At 41.3% G+C, this 12,680-nt stretch overlaps 1 protein-coding gene across 3 annotated transcripts; it reads right to left on the reverse strand.

Annotated features, from left to right (window-relative positions):
• Nucleotides 1–526: 526 nt before the first annotated feature.
• Nucleotides 527–12,212, reverse strand: SLC66A3 (solute carrier family 66 member 3). 3 transcript variants are annotated; one of them, XM_019492718.2, is made up of 7 exons: nucleotides 11,841–12,203; nucleotides 9,356–9,438; nucleotides 9,202–9,271; nucleotides 7,495–7,552; nucleotides 5,739–5,892; nucleotides 4,916–4,957; nucleotides 527–2,479 (listed from the first exon to the last, which is right to left on the reverse strand). In XM_019492718.2, exons 1-7 carry the CDS (start codon nucleotides 11,981–11,983, stop codon nucleotides 2,391–2,393), a joined length of 639 nt encoding a protein of 212 aa, XP_019348263.1. In that variant the 5' UTR covers nucleotides 11,984–12,203; the 3' UTR covers nucleotides 527–2,390. The 3 variants fall into 3 exon arrangements, with proteins under 3 accessions (XP_019348263.1, XP_006258940.1, XP_014452793.1); XM_006258878.4 differs by having other exon boundaries at nucleotides 5,739–5,859; nucleotides 11,841–12,197; XM_014597307.3 differs by lacking the exons at nucleotides 527–2,479; nucleotides 4,916–4,957; nucleotides 5,739–5,892 and having other exon boundaries at nucleotides 7,495–7,578; nucleotides 11,841–12,212.
• Nucleotides 12,213–12,680: the final 468 nt, after the last annotated feature.

Consider the following 12,680-nt stretch of genomic DNA (forward strand, 5'->3'; position numbering starts at 1 on the left):
GGCCTGTTGCTTAGTAAATACTGGGGCTGTCTCTATAGTGATAGTTCTGAATGAAAGCATGAACAAGAGTTCTTCACCACTCATTTGTCTATAAATGTTCTTAACCACACTGGAGAAGAAAATGAAATTTTACATATCGGAGAATAGGTTGGTTGTTGTTTTTTAAATTGATAATATCAGATATACCAAGTTTGGTCTTTCCTGACTGTATCAAAGACACTTGTAAGCATGGAAGATGTGTAGAAGAGATGGGAGTATGGAATCTGTAAAGTTATCCTTTCCTCACAATGTTAATTTGTCATTGAAGGTAAGCATAAGTTTAAAAATAAGCAACAACAAGAATTGCATATGTTTTCTTTAAGATATCTGATTGTAGTCCTCTAACTGCTTCAGTGAAGATACTATATGGCACTTCAGATGCCAGGGATAAAGGTAACTGCAATTTGGAATTAATGTTTAATTTTCACTCGGCATGTAAGTTACAGTATCAAGAGCTTCATCCTTAAAAAAAAAAAAAAAAAAAAAAAAAAAGCAACTTGTTTATTTTGCATTACATGAATAAGACTCTTTTATTATCAATATTGATATAAATGTCTAAAAAAGACCACTCATGCCACCAAATTTAGATATTTACAGTGTTTTACACAGCTTGAACCTAGCAGTATAAAATTAAATACTTTTTTCAGTTACTTTTGACATAGCCAACATTTAGACATCTTGAATGTCTGTATAGACTATTAAAACTAAACAAATCTGTATTGTGCTCCATTAAGTCAATATCAAGTAATGTTTACTTCAAAATACATGGAGGTGTATTGGAATGCCACTTTTGTAAGGTTGGTGGAGGCTACTTAAACTCATCTATGCTTTCTGGTATTAAGGCCCTGATCCTGCAGTCTGGCATGAACAAGCAAAATCCTCAGCTCTGCACAGAACTAAGTCAATGGGATTATACTTAAAAGGGTCCACATCTGCAGATCCAGTTGCTGTATGGTACTGTGATTTGACATACTGGGACACAATCATGGCCCTACTGAAATAAAGCAGGGGAGAGAGGCCTCTTTAGTGGGGCCAAGATTTCACTACTGGCAGTTTAATAAGATAGGTTTACAGTGAAAACTTTTTAGGGAAGGCGCTGTTTTCCACAAGAAGAACATGGTGGAAAAATAAAGTAAGTTTTATATATGAGTAATATATAACAATTGCCAGTTAAAAAAAGCATACATAGTATTTCCAACAGTCATAAGCCAATGCCATTATTTAAAATACATTTTTTGTTTTTAATAAACCTGCTGTTTTGTTTCACCACAAACCCAAGTTATAATTGGAATGTCTGAAGTAAAATTCAAGTGCAGTTTTCACATCCCACAATACAGTGAGGCTTATAGAATAATTCAGTACAGCAGAGCTGACATACGCAAGTCATGTTACACTCTGAATGAGGTGAGTCCATCAGCAGCAAAGATCAAATTTAGAACTTGTGGATCTTAAAACATGAGTCTCTACTATTGATCTCAGCCAAGTCAAAGCTGTAGCATGCTTGTCAGCCTCTACAAATGTTTTAACCAGCATTAGAGGGGGAAAAGCACCAGTCAGCAAGTGGGGGGTTACAGTTATAGGCTTGGAAAGCCAATAAAAGAATGAAATGTAGTCATTTTTATTTAGACAAAGAGTAACTTGAAATGAGTGATATCTGCAGGTGTTGTGTGGGTTGATCTAGACTTCTTAATTGGATAAAGTGTGCATTTGAAATACTCATAGGTGCTTCAATCCTGAATGCTGAACCATAGTGCTGTATGCTTTGTAAATGCAGCTATACTGCTTCTGCTTCAGGTGTCAGCTATACAAACCAATGCAGTGTAAGGACACTGCCGTCTGTCTCTATTTGTTTACCTTGTGCACATGGCTAACCTCTAATTACTACTGATCGTAGAGAGAGGGGTAAGATCATGAGAGAGGTCTACCAATGTAAAGAGAAAAGTCTGCTGTCAGGGCCACTACTCATGAGATGCAGAAAGAGGATGAACTGTGTGGAGACAATTCCACTCTGCACATAGAAAGGAAACTGAAAAGTGTTATTTTTAATCAGTAAAAAGTATTGTGGAGTTACAAAAATAGATATATGAATGTATAAAATATCAATTAAAAAATCCCAAATACGGTAAGTAAAACTTGCTGCAAGTGACCAATAAAAACATACTGCTCAACTGAAGTGTATTTTACTATTAGTATTACTGGTAATAAAAACCTAGCCAAGTTGGGTTCAATATCTTTAGGGATATACGAGACAAACTTGGAGGAAGAAGACTGCCTGGAACTGTGGTCCGCTGTTCAGATTTCACTGTGGGGTTTGTTAGCACACGTGCCATATGCTGTGGAGAACTGGTCTTCTAATCTGTCTTTTCAGTCTTCCTGTAGCGGAGTATTGTAGTTGTGACCCATATGTTGAGAACTAGCATAATCACAAAACGGACAAGAACTAAAAAGGAAAATATTAATAAGATACTGAGATGCAGTAAGCATAAATGCTTTAAAAATCACTGCTGTCATTTTCCTAGAACACATTAGCTTGTAAACTTTTACTAGAGTACAGTTTAGAGAATTTACATTCTAAGAATTCATTTAATAAACTTTCTTAAATTACCAAGTACAGGAACCCAAGCATCACAAAACAAGAGTTCTGAATGGAGTTCAATGTTCATATTTCCCTGGAGAAGGGAAAAGTTAAGTGGTATCTCAAGACTTAAAAAAAAAAATCAAAAAAAAAAAAATCTAGTATATAGAAAAGACTTAAAAATTCCATAGTGATACAAATGTAGTAAAATAGTGGGAGCTTTGACAACAGTTTATTTAACTTGGATCATGCAGATGTCACAGTTAAATTGTAACAGCTGATATGCACACCCAAGCCCCTGCTCTCCTTTTCAAATGGTGAAAGGGTATGTTTGTCGACACCTCTAGGGTCTCTAACGCAAAGCTGCTGCTTTGAGTAATTTTGTGATATGGAAAATAACATACAGTTTCTTGCAAATTAAATCTGATTGATAGTTACACAATTACATCTAGTTTTTTCTCATATTGATAGGAAAACATTTGTCACGATGCTCAAAAGTAAAGTGAAAGTTCATTTCAATAGCCACACTTGCCTGCTATGTTCAGGTTTGTGAGAGAATATTTTGGTTGGAAATTTGTTGTAAAATTTTAACAAGCCAAAATCTGAAAACTTGGAAGAAATAGTATTTGCACAGTGTGTCTATTTCACCTCTTAAGATTTTTAAATAAAGCAGAATCTATTTATTTGGAAACCAAACCTGCAATCTGTTCCTCTGTTTTCCTGACACTGAACACTTGAATTATATCCCATTTGACCTATTTTAGGAAGCATGTGGAATACACAAGAATTCTTTTCCCAGAGCAGGTGATCGTTGTGAGTTTCAGTATACTGCACACTGTTCTTCCCAAGCCATCTCAAATAATAAGAAAATACTACATGCCAGTGTGAACCCTCAGTCCACAAGACCGTTAACAGGCCACATTTTGTTTAATGCCAGAGTTCATTTTCATCTATGTAATATTGCAACATCTTATGCTATATTATGAGTGGGTGGAGGTTTACCCTGCATCAGTATTTAAAAAGACACCATCTAACTGTGGATAATCATCTAACTCATTCTGTTAAGAAATCAAAAAGTTACAATTTGCCCATTTTCATACTTGAATAATTTCATATTTAATGCAAGTTTAGTAACTTTTCTATTAAAAAAATGCTTGATTCTGTATTTGCCAGACAGCTTTTTCTGGTAGAAAGTTGATATATTTCAGCTATCAGATTGTTATACACCCATTTAAAATAAAAATAAGATTTGAATCAGGCGTTACAACACTGTAGCCAAAATAGGCTTTGCCAGGTTTTTTCAACTTTTTAAGGAGTGTATCCCTTCTGGGTATGCTTCTGGCAGGGGATGTGACGGTGGCCAGACTCAGGGGTGAGGGGCGGCACAGGGTGGTAGATGGCAGTGACAGCTGCCGCATGCGAGCTCTGCTCCCCACCTTCCCCAGCCAGCACCTGTGTGGCCTGCAGAGGGGAGTCACTGCGCCTCCCCGGGCTCTTGGGAGGCGGCAGTGCAGGGTGGTGGGTGGCAGCATTATGTCCCTGCCCACCTGCACGTACCCCCTAGCCCCTTTCCAAGAAGTCCTGGGGGTATGCATACCCCCAGTGACAACCCCTAGGCTATTCAGTTTATCAGGGCTCTAGGATAAAAATATTAACTTCCAGCTTTATAGTAATATTCTGTGGATGCTGTCAGTTATTACAAAGTTTAGATTGCACAACTATCTATTGGTAACAGTACTGCACCAATCTCCCCACATAACTATCAAGTTAAGTTTCTTTGTGAATGTACTATTTAAAAAAATAGAATATAGCATGAGAGGTTTTACAGCTAATGAACAAGGTTTGTTTTGTTTTTTAAGCAACGTTCAATAAAAAGAAATATGTTTGATGTGTCACGGAATTTGGAAAAGTCACTACTCAGCTATGTTAAGAAAGAATGAATTTTTTTGGCCATAATTAGCTTTCCCAATTAAACAAATAAAATATTTTCTCTCAACAATAAAAATTGCCCATTAAGTTACTAACGTTCCATGTAATGAAGACCACATATTTTTTCCTTCTTACCATTGCATTCCAAGGTATTATGAAATTGTTGTCATAACAGTAGTTCTATACTGTTTTCTTAGCAGTAATCTAATTCGCTTGCTGGGATAAAGTACTCATTTTTGTCGTTTATTCTATTGGATGAATGCCAACAGGATAAAACAGTACAGGTTGCTGTTATCTTTGCCTTTTTATCTTTTGCCTTTTTGCTGTTATCTTTGTCTCTTACTATCTTATTTTCAATTTCAGTTTACTCACCCATAAGATCATTTGTGGTCATTACAGTTGTAAATATTCTTGCTGTAAATTTAAAGGAATTGTTATTAGTATAGTAGAGATGGTACTGATGCTTTCAAACAAACAAAGCCTTTGCTTTACAGCTAAGAATCGAGCTTAAGAACCTTATAAATACCATGTCTTAAACTGATGCTCCTTTTCAGCCCTATTTATTCTGTTCTCAAGGATAAATCCCCAACACTCAGCTTAGGTTATTTATTTGAAAGAAGAACAACATAACTGAAGAACTCACTACAAGGTGAGCTGAGGCAAAAGGTTGTTTGTTGTTTTTATGTCTCCCACTTTTCAAGTGCAACTCTTTCTTTAATTTCTTCGTGCTGATCCGAGTCTGTCATCTGGTTTGTTTCCATATCAAACTGCCAGTGAGATCAGCTCATATTTTGAGAACTTAAATATTCTCTATCCCTCCCTTATTCTTTTCCTTGCAAAAGGAGGACAGCAATGGGGACAGGGAAGCCTGCAAGCCTTCCTGATAGCTGCCTTCCCTCCCCTTGGATTGCTAAAACTTTTACTAAATCCTAAAGGTGTTGAGACCTTATCCTTATAAAAGGACATGCAAATAGGGTTACTTTGACTACACTGAAGTCAACAGCAAAATCTGTGGTGCTCACTTGGACTAGGACTTCATCCTTACTCTTATGAAAATAATACAGAAAGCTACACTAGGCAAGACTCATCTTTGCTATGGGTTAGAGAAGACTACTGCTGTAGGTACAGATACTGTGGGAATGGGAATCTTTGGAGCAGGAGCTTTTACAAGTCAATGTGTTTGCATGCTGCTTACTTGCACAGGTGAATGCAGACATACTCCAGGTTAGGGCACTCACTTGTCCAGAATCTCTTGTCTGCCACAGGCAACGCAGCTGAGCAAGTTTACTGGCTGCACTGATTAATGTGCACAAATTCTGCAGAGGAGGACACCAAGAGAGGACAGCTGTCTTCATAGTAACACCAAACAAAAGAATGCTTAGTTCAGCCCTAAAATTGAGGCATCACTTAAGAAAGAAAAAGTCTTTATTTTAAAGTTTAAAAATCTTCCCCTTCACTGTTTGTAGCCCAGTTGTTACAGCAACTTGCTAAGTAACTGTGTAACAGAAATGAAACAGGCTGTTCTAGTTTTGTGGCAAAACAGTTATTGCAATCAGTTGGAAGTGGTACAGAAGCCTAGAAACATAGGACCAAGTCGTATTCAGCCTTCCACACAAGTGTTTCTCCAAGTGCACAAAAGGAAGACTGAGTTACTCCAAACAAAATAGTCTCCCACCCACAAGCTGTATTAAAATCACATTAGGGAAACCAAAAGGAAAATGGAATCAGAATGTAAGATGAAATTGGTATAAGCTATTGTCCAATTTGATGCGCAAAATAATGAGAAGCCTTTCCACTCTTTCACTTCTTTCTTTTTTAAGGCATCATGAGGCTGAATCATAACATGGGGAGTATAATGGAACCAAAAGAAACTATCATCATGTCATGGCTGCTTCCCTGGCCGAGGGTCTACTGGGACCCTGGAGGGCCCCACTGGTCCTTCATTACCCTGATCATGAGAGATGGGTTGTGGTTGCTGAATCAGTGCAGAGATCTGGTGACATCACTAATCTCAGCTAAGCACATTTCTACTCAAGCAAGCCTCTGCCACTAGAGTTGAGATACAGCAAGTGCTGGCAGGAGTGTTTCCATACTGGCACAGCTATACAGCTTCTCTGAACAAAATAAGCTAGTCAGCAAAAGCCCTGTACAACTGCATCTATCCTGGGGCTTTTGTGGACGTTGACATGTATCCCAGGAAAACCTGACTGCTATGTAGTCTTATTCCAGGTGATAGTCTGGATTTAGAGAGGTTCCTGCTCTTGCTCCTTCCCTCTGCTTTCCCACCTTTTCTTTTTATTCTGTTTAGTGTGAGTTTGACTTAGCTTTCTAAATCTCTCTCCTAACACTGCTGCAAGGTCAAAACCACTTGAGATAGCTAAAAGTAATGTCTATACACAGCTGACAGTGGAAGATATTCACTAGGTCTCAGAGTAGATAATAAAACTGCCGTGCCTATGTTTACCCAGCAGCAAGGTTACAAGAGTCACCAGAGACAGAAACTTAATCCCTTACATAATTCATTTATTTATTTCCCCTTTCTTCCTGTACAACTTTTAAAAACCTTATAAAAGGTTTTAAAAAAAATAATGGTGGTTAGTATAATAGAAGTATGCAGGCCAACATCTTAAAATATATCCTGAAACTTGTCTGATTGTACAACAATGGGGTACTACTGGCACCTGGCTCAGTGGGTCCACTTGCTCCATCAAATTTAAATACTGCATACATATACCTTAAACATCGTTAAAACTGAAAGTGTATCATGTTGTAGTGCCTTTTTCTCTCAAAGTACTCACTGTGATGAGATAAAAAAAACCTGACAGTATTTGGAAAATGATCAGTAACAGCTGGTTTTCAATACAAAGAATTATTTTTTTTAATTGAATGTGGATCTGCAAAGGGAGGGTTTCATAGACATGAGAATTTTCAGTTAACATGTTAATACTTACCATTGCCAAGTCTATTATCCACTTCTGCAGCGTTAGAAGGTACCAACCCCCTACAAATCTTACTTTGGGTTAAGTTTCATAATGCTAAAAGTACCTGAGTCAAGGAATTAACTACATTCCCCTACTGTAAACCAAGAACAGCCACAGCAATGCTGTAATTTAAGCTTCCTATAAAATCTGCATAAAACAGAACAATTCTAAGTAAAAAAATTAATGAGATCAACATTGTGTGCAGGAAAGCTTTAGAAGGAGCAGAAGGAAAAACTAATGTTATAGTCATACCTATCAATATTTTAATCACAACCACTATAAGAAGCCTTTGGGCAGTACAGAAGTTGGTGTGTGGTAGCAGAGAGTATACACTACTGGAGAGTATACACTTTTTCAGTAGCAGTCTTGGATGGGAGCACTAAGCTTATTAAGATGGGTGTCTATAATGACACAAAAATCTATAAGTTTACCAGAAAGCTGTCACACAATAAGATCCTGGAATAGCTCCCTGAATAGACATTATCCCACAATGACTTTATAGGGCTCCAAGATGTCCATGATTCTAGAATAATGACTCTGCTCACAGAACCTGAAACTTCACAAATACAGTTACCTAGGCACACTTCATTTTACACATTTTGGTAATCCCATTGATTTTGATGGGTCTACTTGTGTGAGCAAAGTTACAAACATGTTTCAGAAATAAGACCTTTGTTTTCTCTCATTTGATTTTTTTTTTTACAAAACTATAAGCAAAAGATGACTAACAGCTCTGATGTTTGAAAATTCACTGCATTACAATTTATTACAGCTTTTAATCTAAAATTGCATTTACACAAACCGGCAGGAAGTCTTGGCAAACAGCAGTAGCTGCAACAAGAGATTACAAACATTATGGTCGGTGTTGCAGCTACCATTTAAAAAACCTGAATGGATAGCAGTAAAATTCAAGAAAAATCTTCTTATGTAAAGGAGAGGCCAGCATTAACAATGGAGTAATCCAAGGAGAGGGGAAGGTATAAGGTAGAAGAAAGTCACCATTCTTCTGTAGTCATGAAATCTGGAGAGGAGGAGGATCAGCTACTTTCCAAATACAAGAATTGGGAGAAATTAAAAAAGATTCTTCCCTAAAACAGGCAGAGGGGCTGGAATACCACCTTTATCAAACACCTGCAAGCTGAGGTTAAGAAACATGGATCCCCAAAACAGGATCCAAAGGTGGAGCCTGGTGGACAGAGCGGCACTGATCCCGTCTTTGCAAATGCCCTTCTCCCCTCTTTTTTCATGTTATATCCAGGCAATCAGTGTCTGAAGGTTTTCAAGCACAGCTTTAAGGTCTCCAGTGCCCAGTTTGAACCCAAAGCTGTATTTCTTCTATCATGCATTACCCCATTATCTGTTGATGTTAATTCCTGTGTGTAAAATCTACATATAAAAGTAACTGTAACAAGGAGCTTCATATTTTCCACTATGCATCTCTAACGCAAATGTAAATTAGGAATTAATCTCATTCCTCTTCAGTTGTGGGCCCTGTAAAATCAGTTAAAGATGCAAGTTTTTACTGTGATCCAAAAAATCTGAAAGGAACAAGAAATTCATGTTATACGGTGGCTGACTGTTGTTTACAAGGGTGCTGGGAGATGATATTCAGAGTCTTCTGAATAGAAGTGCCAGAAGTGTTTGCATAAAGAGAATTAACTAGACATCAAAGGATACATGGCAATGTAAGGCAAAACATGCTCCATCTTTCCACTGTAATGCAGAACACACAACAAGAGAATGACATCTGGAGGGGAAAATAAGAAGCAGTGGTTTATGGAAAGGAAACTATAGCCTGTTAAAAATCTAAAGGGGGAGAGAGAAACCTCACCTTGTGCAACGAGGATGGGGTACTCCAGGTAAGTCAGCAGGGGGTAGCCATAGTAAATCTGGTATCTCAGAAAGACAAGGAAGCTGAGGAAAGCAACACAGAAAGGAAAACTTCATTGACAATTTCATTTTGAAAACCATGCAGTGGGAACAGCCAACAGCCCTGGTCAGGACCATCTCTCCCCATTGTGCAAATTGTAGAAACATTCACTAAGATAAAGTGCTGAAGATCTTACAGGCTATTTCTTATCCTTAAACTGGAAAGCTGTAGATTTGTCAGTGCTAATGATACAACTTGCCAGTAACTGTTTAAACAATTACTATTTACAAGTAAAGGAAAAAAGAATCCTAGCCATAATTTGTTAACAGTTTTTCCTGACTCATGTTGGGACAAGTTCCCATTTCTCAAGTTCTAGCAGGTTACACTGTTCCAGGCTGTAAATTGTTTTATGAAGCAGAACAAACATGGACTCCTATAACTAGTAGTGGGAAGGCATCTAGACCAGCTCTTGCCACTGCAGGACTGTGCTTTTTTACTGCATCTTTCTTGGCCTGCTGTCAAGTCCAGCTTTAAATGTGCTGAGTGATAGCACTTCTTATAAGAGATGATCTTCAACTTTTATTCTACATCTTTTTGTCACAGCTTTCCCTGATAAGAGTTTTCTAAATAAGTCCGAGGTGGAAAGAGGCAGCTAGCTCCATTGATAACTGGCTTCTAAACCATTTCAGACTTAAATACCTAAACTCCACCTAGAAATGTATTTAATACCATTCTTCCTGTACAAATGTCACAGGCCCTGCATAATACCCAACTCGGTGGGCAAGCTGTTGAATATGTCCTACTTTGGTTTATGGAGCAGACTAAGCTCCATGTTCCAGCCTTGACTTGAGAGAGGTAAACTGCCCTCAGATGACTTCTCAGTCAGCCTAGGCTGAGAAAATGGGATCGACATGCTTCCCCTGCTTTGCTTGTGGCGGGTGAGGGTGTCAGGTCTGTGCCGTCAGGGTGGTGGTACTCTGAGGTAGAGTCTAGATGATGCATCATGGTGGAAGCATAACAGTCCAAATGGACTTTTTTTAAAAAAAAGAAGGCTCTTTAAAATGTTCCCCAAATAACGTACATCTCAGAGGTACAACAGGTGAAACCCCTGATAACGGTGAGCAGTATCATGGTTGCAGCTTGGTTTTATAGCTCCTCTTCCTATTCCCAAATATTACCCATAAAATATGACCCATACCACACGCTATTATGAATTCCCTATATAGATAAGCAGATCATTTTAAAGTCATAAACACTCTCTCGCAGGTGCTGGAAAAGCAGTGCTGCAAGCTGGTGGGGGAGGTCTCTGTGCCTCAGTTGGTGGCACCTGCTCCCTTCACAAGCAACAAGTGCTGTTACAGCCAAAGGGTCCTCCGCATGTTCAGATCAAAGCTGGCTAGAAACCAGCGATAGAGCTGTTGCACATTTTCAAGCACTAACTTTATAGCTGGTTGGTGTTTTTATAGCTGAACAGTCATTTTTATCATGTGATGATTTGCACATGTGCCCATCCAAATGTAGTGTCAGATTCACCAGTTAATTGTGGGATAATTACTTCCCCGCTTGTGGCCAGCCTTACTCTGCACATGTGGCCGGTCTAAATTTATTGCAGGATTCAGTAATTAATTGGGGGATAATTACATTACAGGTCTGGCCAGTGTAAATGTATGAGCAGTTTACTGCTAAACTGTGCCAATATACATAACCTAGCAGAGAGTCAGAGAAGTTTGAATGTTTATTTCAAGAGAAATTTGGATGTTTCATTTGCTGGGACCCTTTGACCCCAGCTGACTTCCTGCCCCTGGGGCAGGGGCTGGACTCAGTGATCTTCCAAGGTCCCTTCCAGCCCGAATGTCCATGAAAGCCATGAAGTGGGGCAGGGAGGGACCCCCGGAGGTCACCTAGTCCCGTGGCTCTCAACCTTTTTTGTGCCAGAACCCAGTTGTAAACACCCATGGGCAGCGCCGACCCAGCGCCCCTCACCCCAGCCTGCAGGGATAGCCGCACTTCCCCACGTGTCCTCCTGTAAAGGAGAGCCTATTTTCAGGTCGTGGCAAGGAAGCGTGGTGCCCGGGGCGGAGATGACTGTAGCAGGGCGCGGGCCTGGACGCAGCGGCGGTGGGGGAGGGGCGGCAGCCATTCAGAGACAAAGCCAGCCCGACTCCGTGGGGCTCCCCACAGCGCGGGGCCTGGGGCAGCTGCCCTGATTTGTGCCCCCCTAAGGACGAGACTGCCTGGGGCAAAGGCTGCAGCGGCAGCCCGGCCAGCCCCCCAGCACAGGGTAGGGATTACCCTGCGGACTACCAGGCGGACCCGCCGCCTCGCCTGCCACAGGTAAAACCCGTGGCCCCGCCACGCGCGCAGGCGAGCCAGGAGCTCCGCTGCAGCGCTCCGGCGGTGCGCACACACGTTCCAGCGCCCCGCCCCGCCCCGCCCGGCTGCTCACCCGGCCAGCTCGAGCGCCAGGCTGTGCAGGCTGAGGCCGCGGGCAGAGCGGGCGGCCAGCACGGCGCGCAGCTGCGGCAGCTTGAGCAGAGCGCACAGCACCAGCGTGGAGCCGTGGGCCAGGCCCAGCAGCGCCCGCTCCATCGCCGCCCGGAACTGCCGCCGCCCTGCCCTGCCCCGCCCCGGACTTCCTCCGCTCCCTGCCAGGCTCTGCCCTCGCGGGGGCTAGCGCTTCTCGTCTGTGCACGGGCCTCCGTGCAGACTCCGACCAGTATATAGCAATGGCTTATTTTCCTATGTCGCTTCATCTGGACTTCCTGCTTTTCTGGCCCCAGTAATCCACGGGCCAGCCGTGCTCCCCTGTCTTCTGCCCTGCTGCCATTAGCTGCTCCTGGGGGGTTTGCTGCTTTTTTTTTAATGGAACAGTTTTCACATCTCAGGTCAAGTCAGGTCAGCCAAATCCATTCCAAATCCGTGAGTCATTCAAGAACTGTATGTGGCCCCACTACCGGCAAGCATCAATACGGCAAAACGCAGGGTACTCCACCTCAGTGAGGGGTAACCCGCATCACACTTCTAGGCTCGGCAGTGCTACGCTCCCTAGCACCACGGCTGAAACGGACTTGGGGGTCATGATGGACCGCGAGATGAATGTGAGCCACCAACACGATGTCGCAGCTGGTAAAGCGAACAAAACTCTCAAGCAAATCCCAGGACGTCATCCTCCCGCTGTACTCATACGTGGTGAGGCTGCAGCTGGAGTACTGCATCCAACACTGGGCTCCACGATTTAAAAAGGATGTGGAGAAGCTTGAGAGAGTCCAGAGGAGAGCCACGCACA

This window comes from Alligator mississippiensis, chromosome 1, assembly GCF_030867095.1.
Source record: "Alligator mississippiensis isolate rAllMis1 chromosome 1, rAllMis1, whole genome shotgun sequence".
Classification (NCBI taxonomy): domain Eukaryota; kingdom Metazoa; phylum Chordata; order Crocodylia; family Alligatoridae; genus Alligator; species Alligator mississippiensis.

Coding starts and splice junctions, on each gene's coding strand:
- SLC66A3 (XM_019492718.2), bottom strand. CDS start 11,983: ATGGAGCGGGCGCTGCTGGGCCTGGCCCACGGCTCCACGCTGGTGCTG. Junction 4,958..5,738: donor GTCTGCATTCACCTGTGCAA/GTAAGCAGCATG, acceptor TTAAATTTACAG/CAAGAATATTTACAACTGTA. Junction 2,480..4,915: donor GACCACAAATGATCTTATGG/GTGAGTAAACTG, acceptor TTTCCTTTTTAG/TTCTTGTCCGTTTTGTGATT.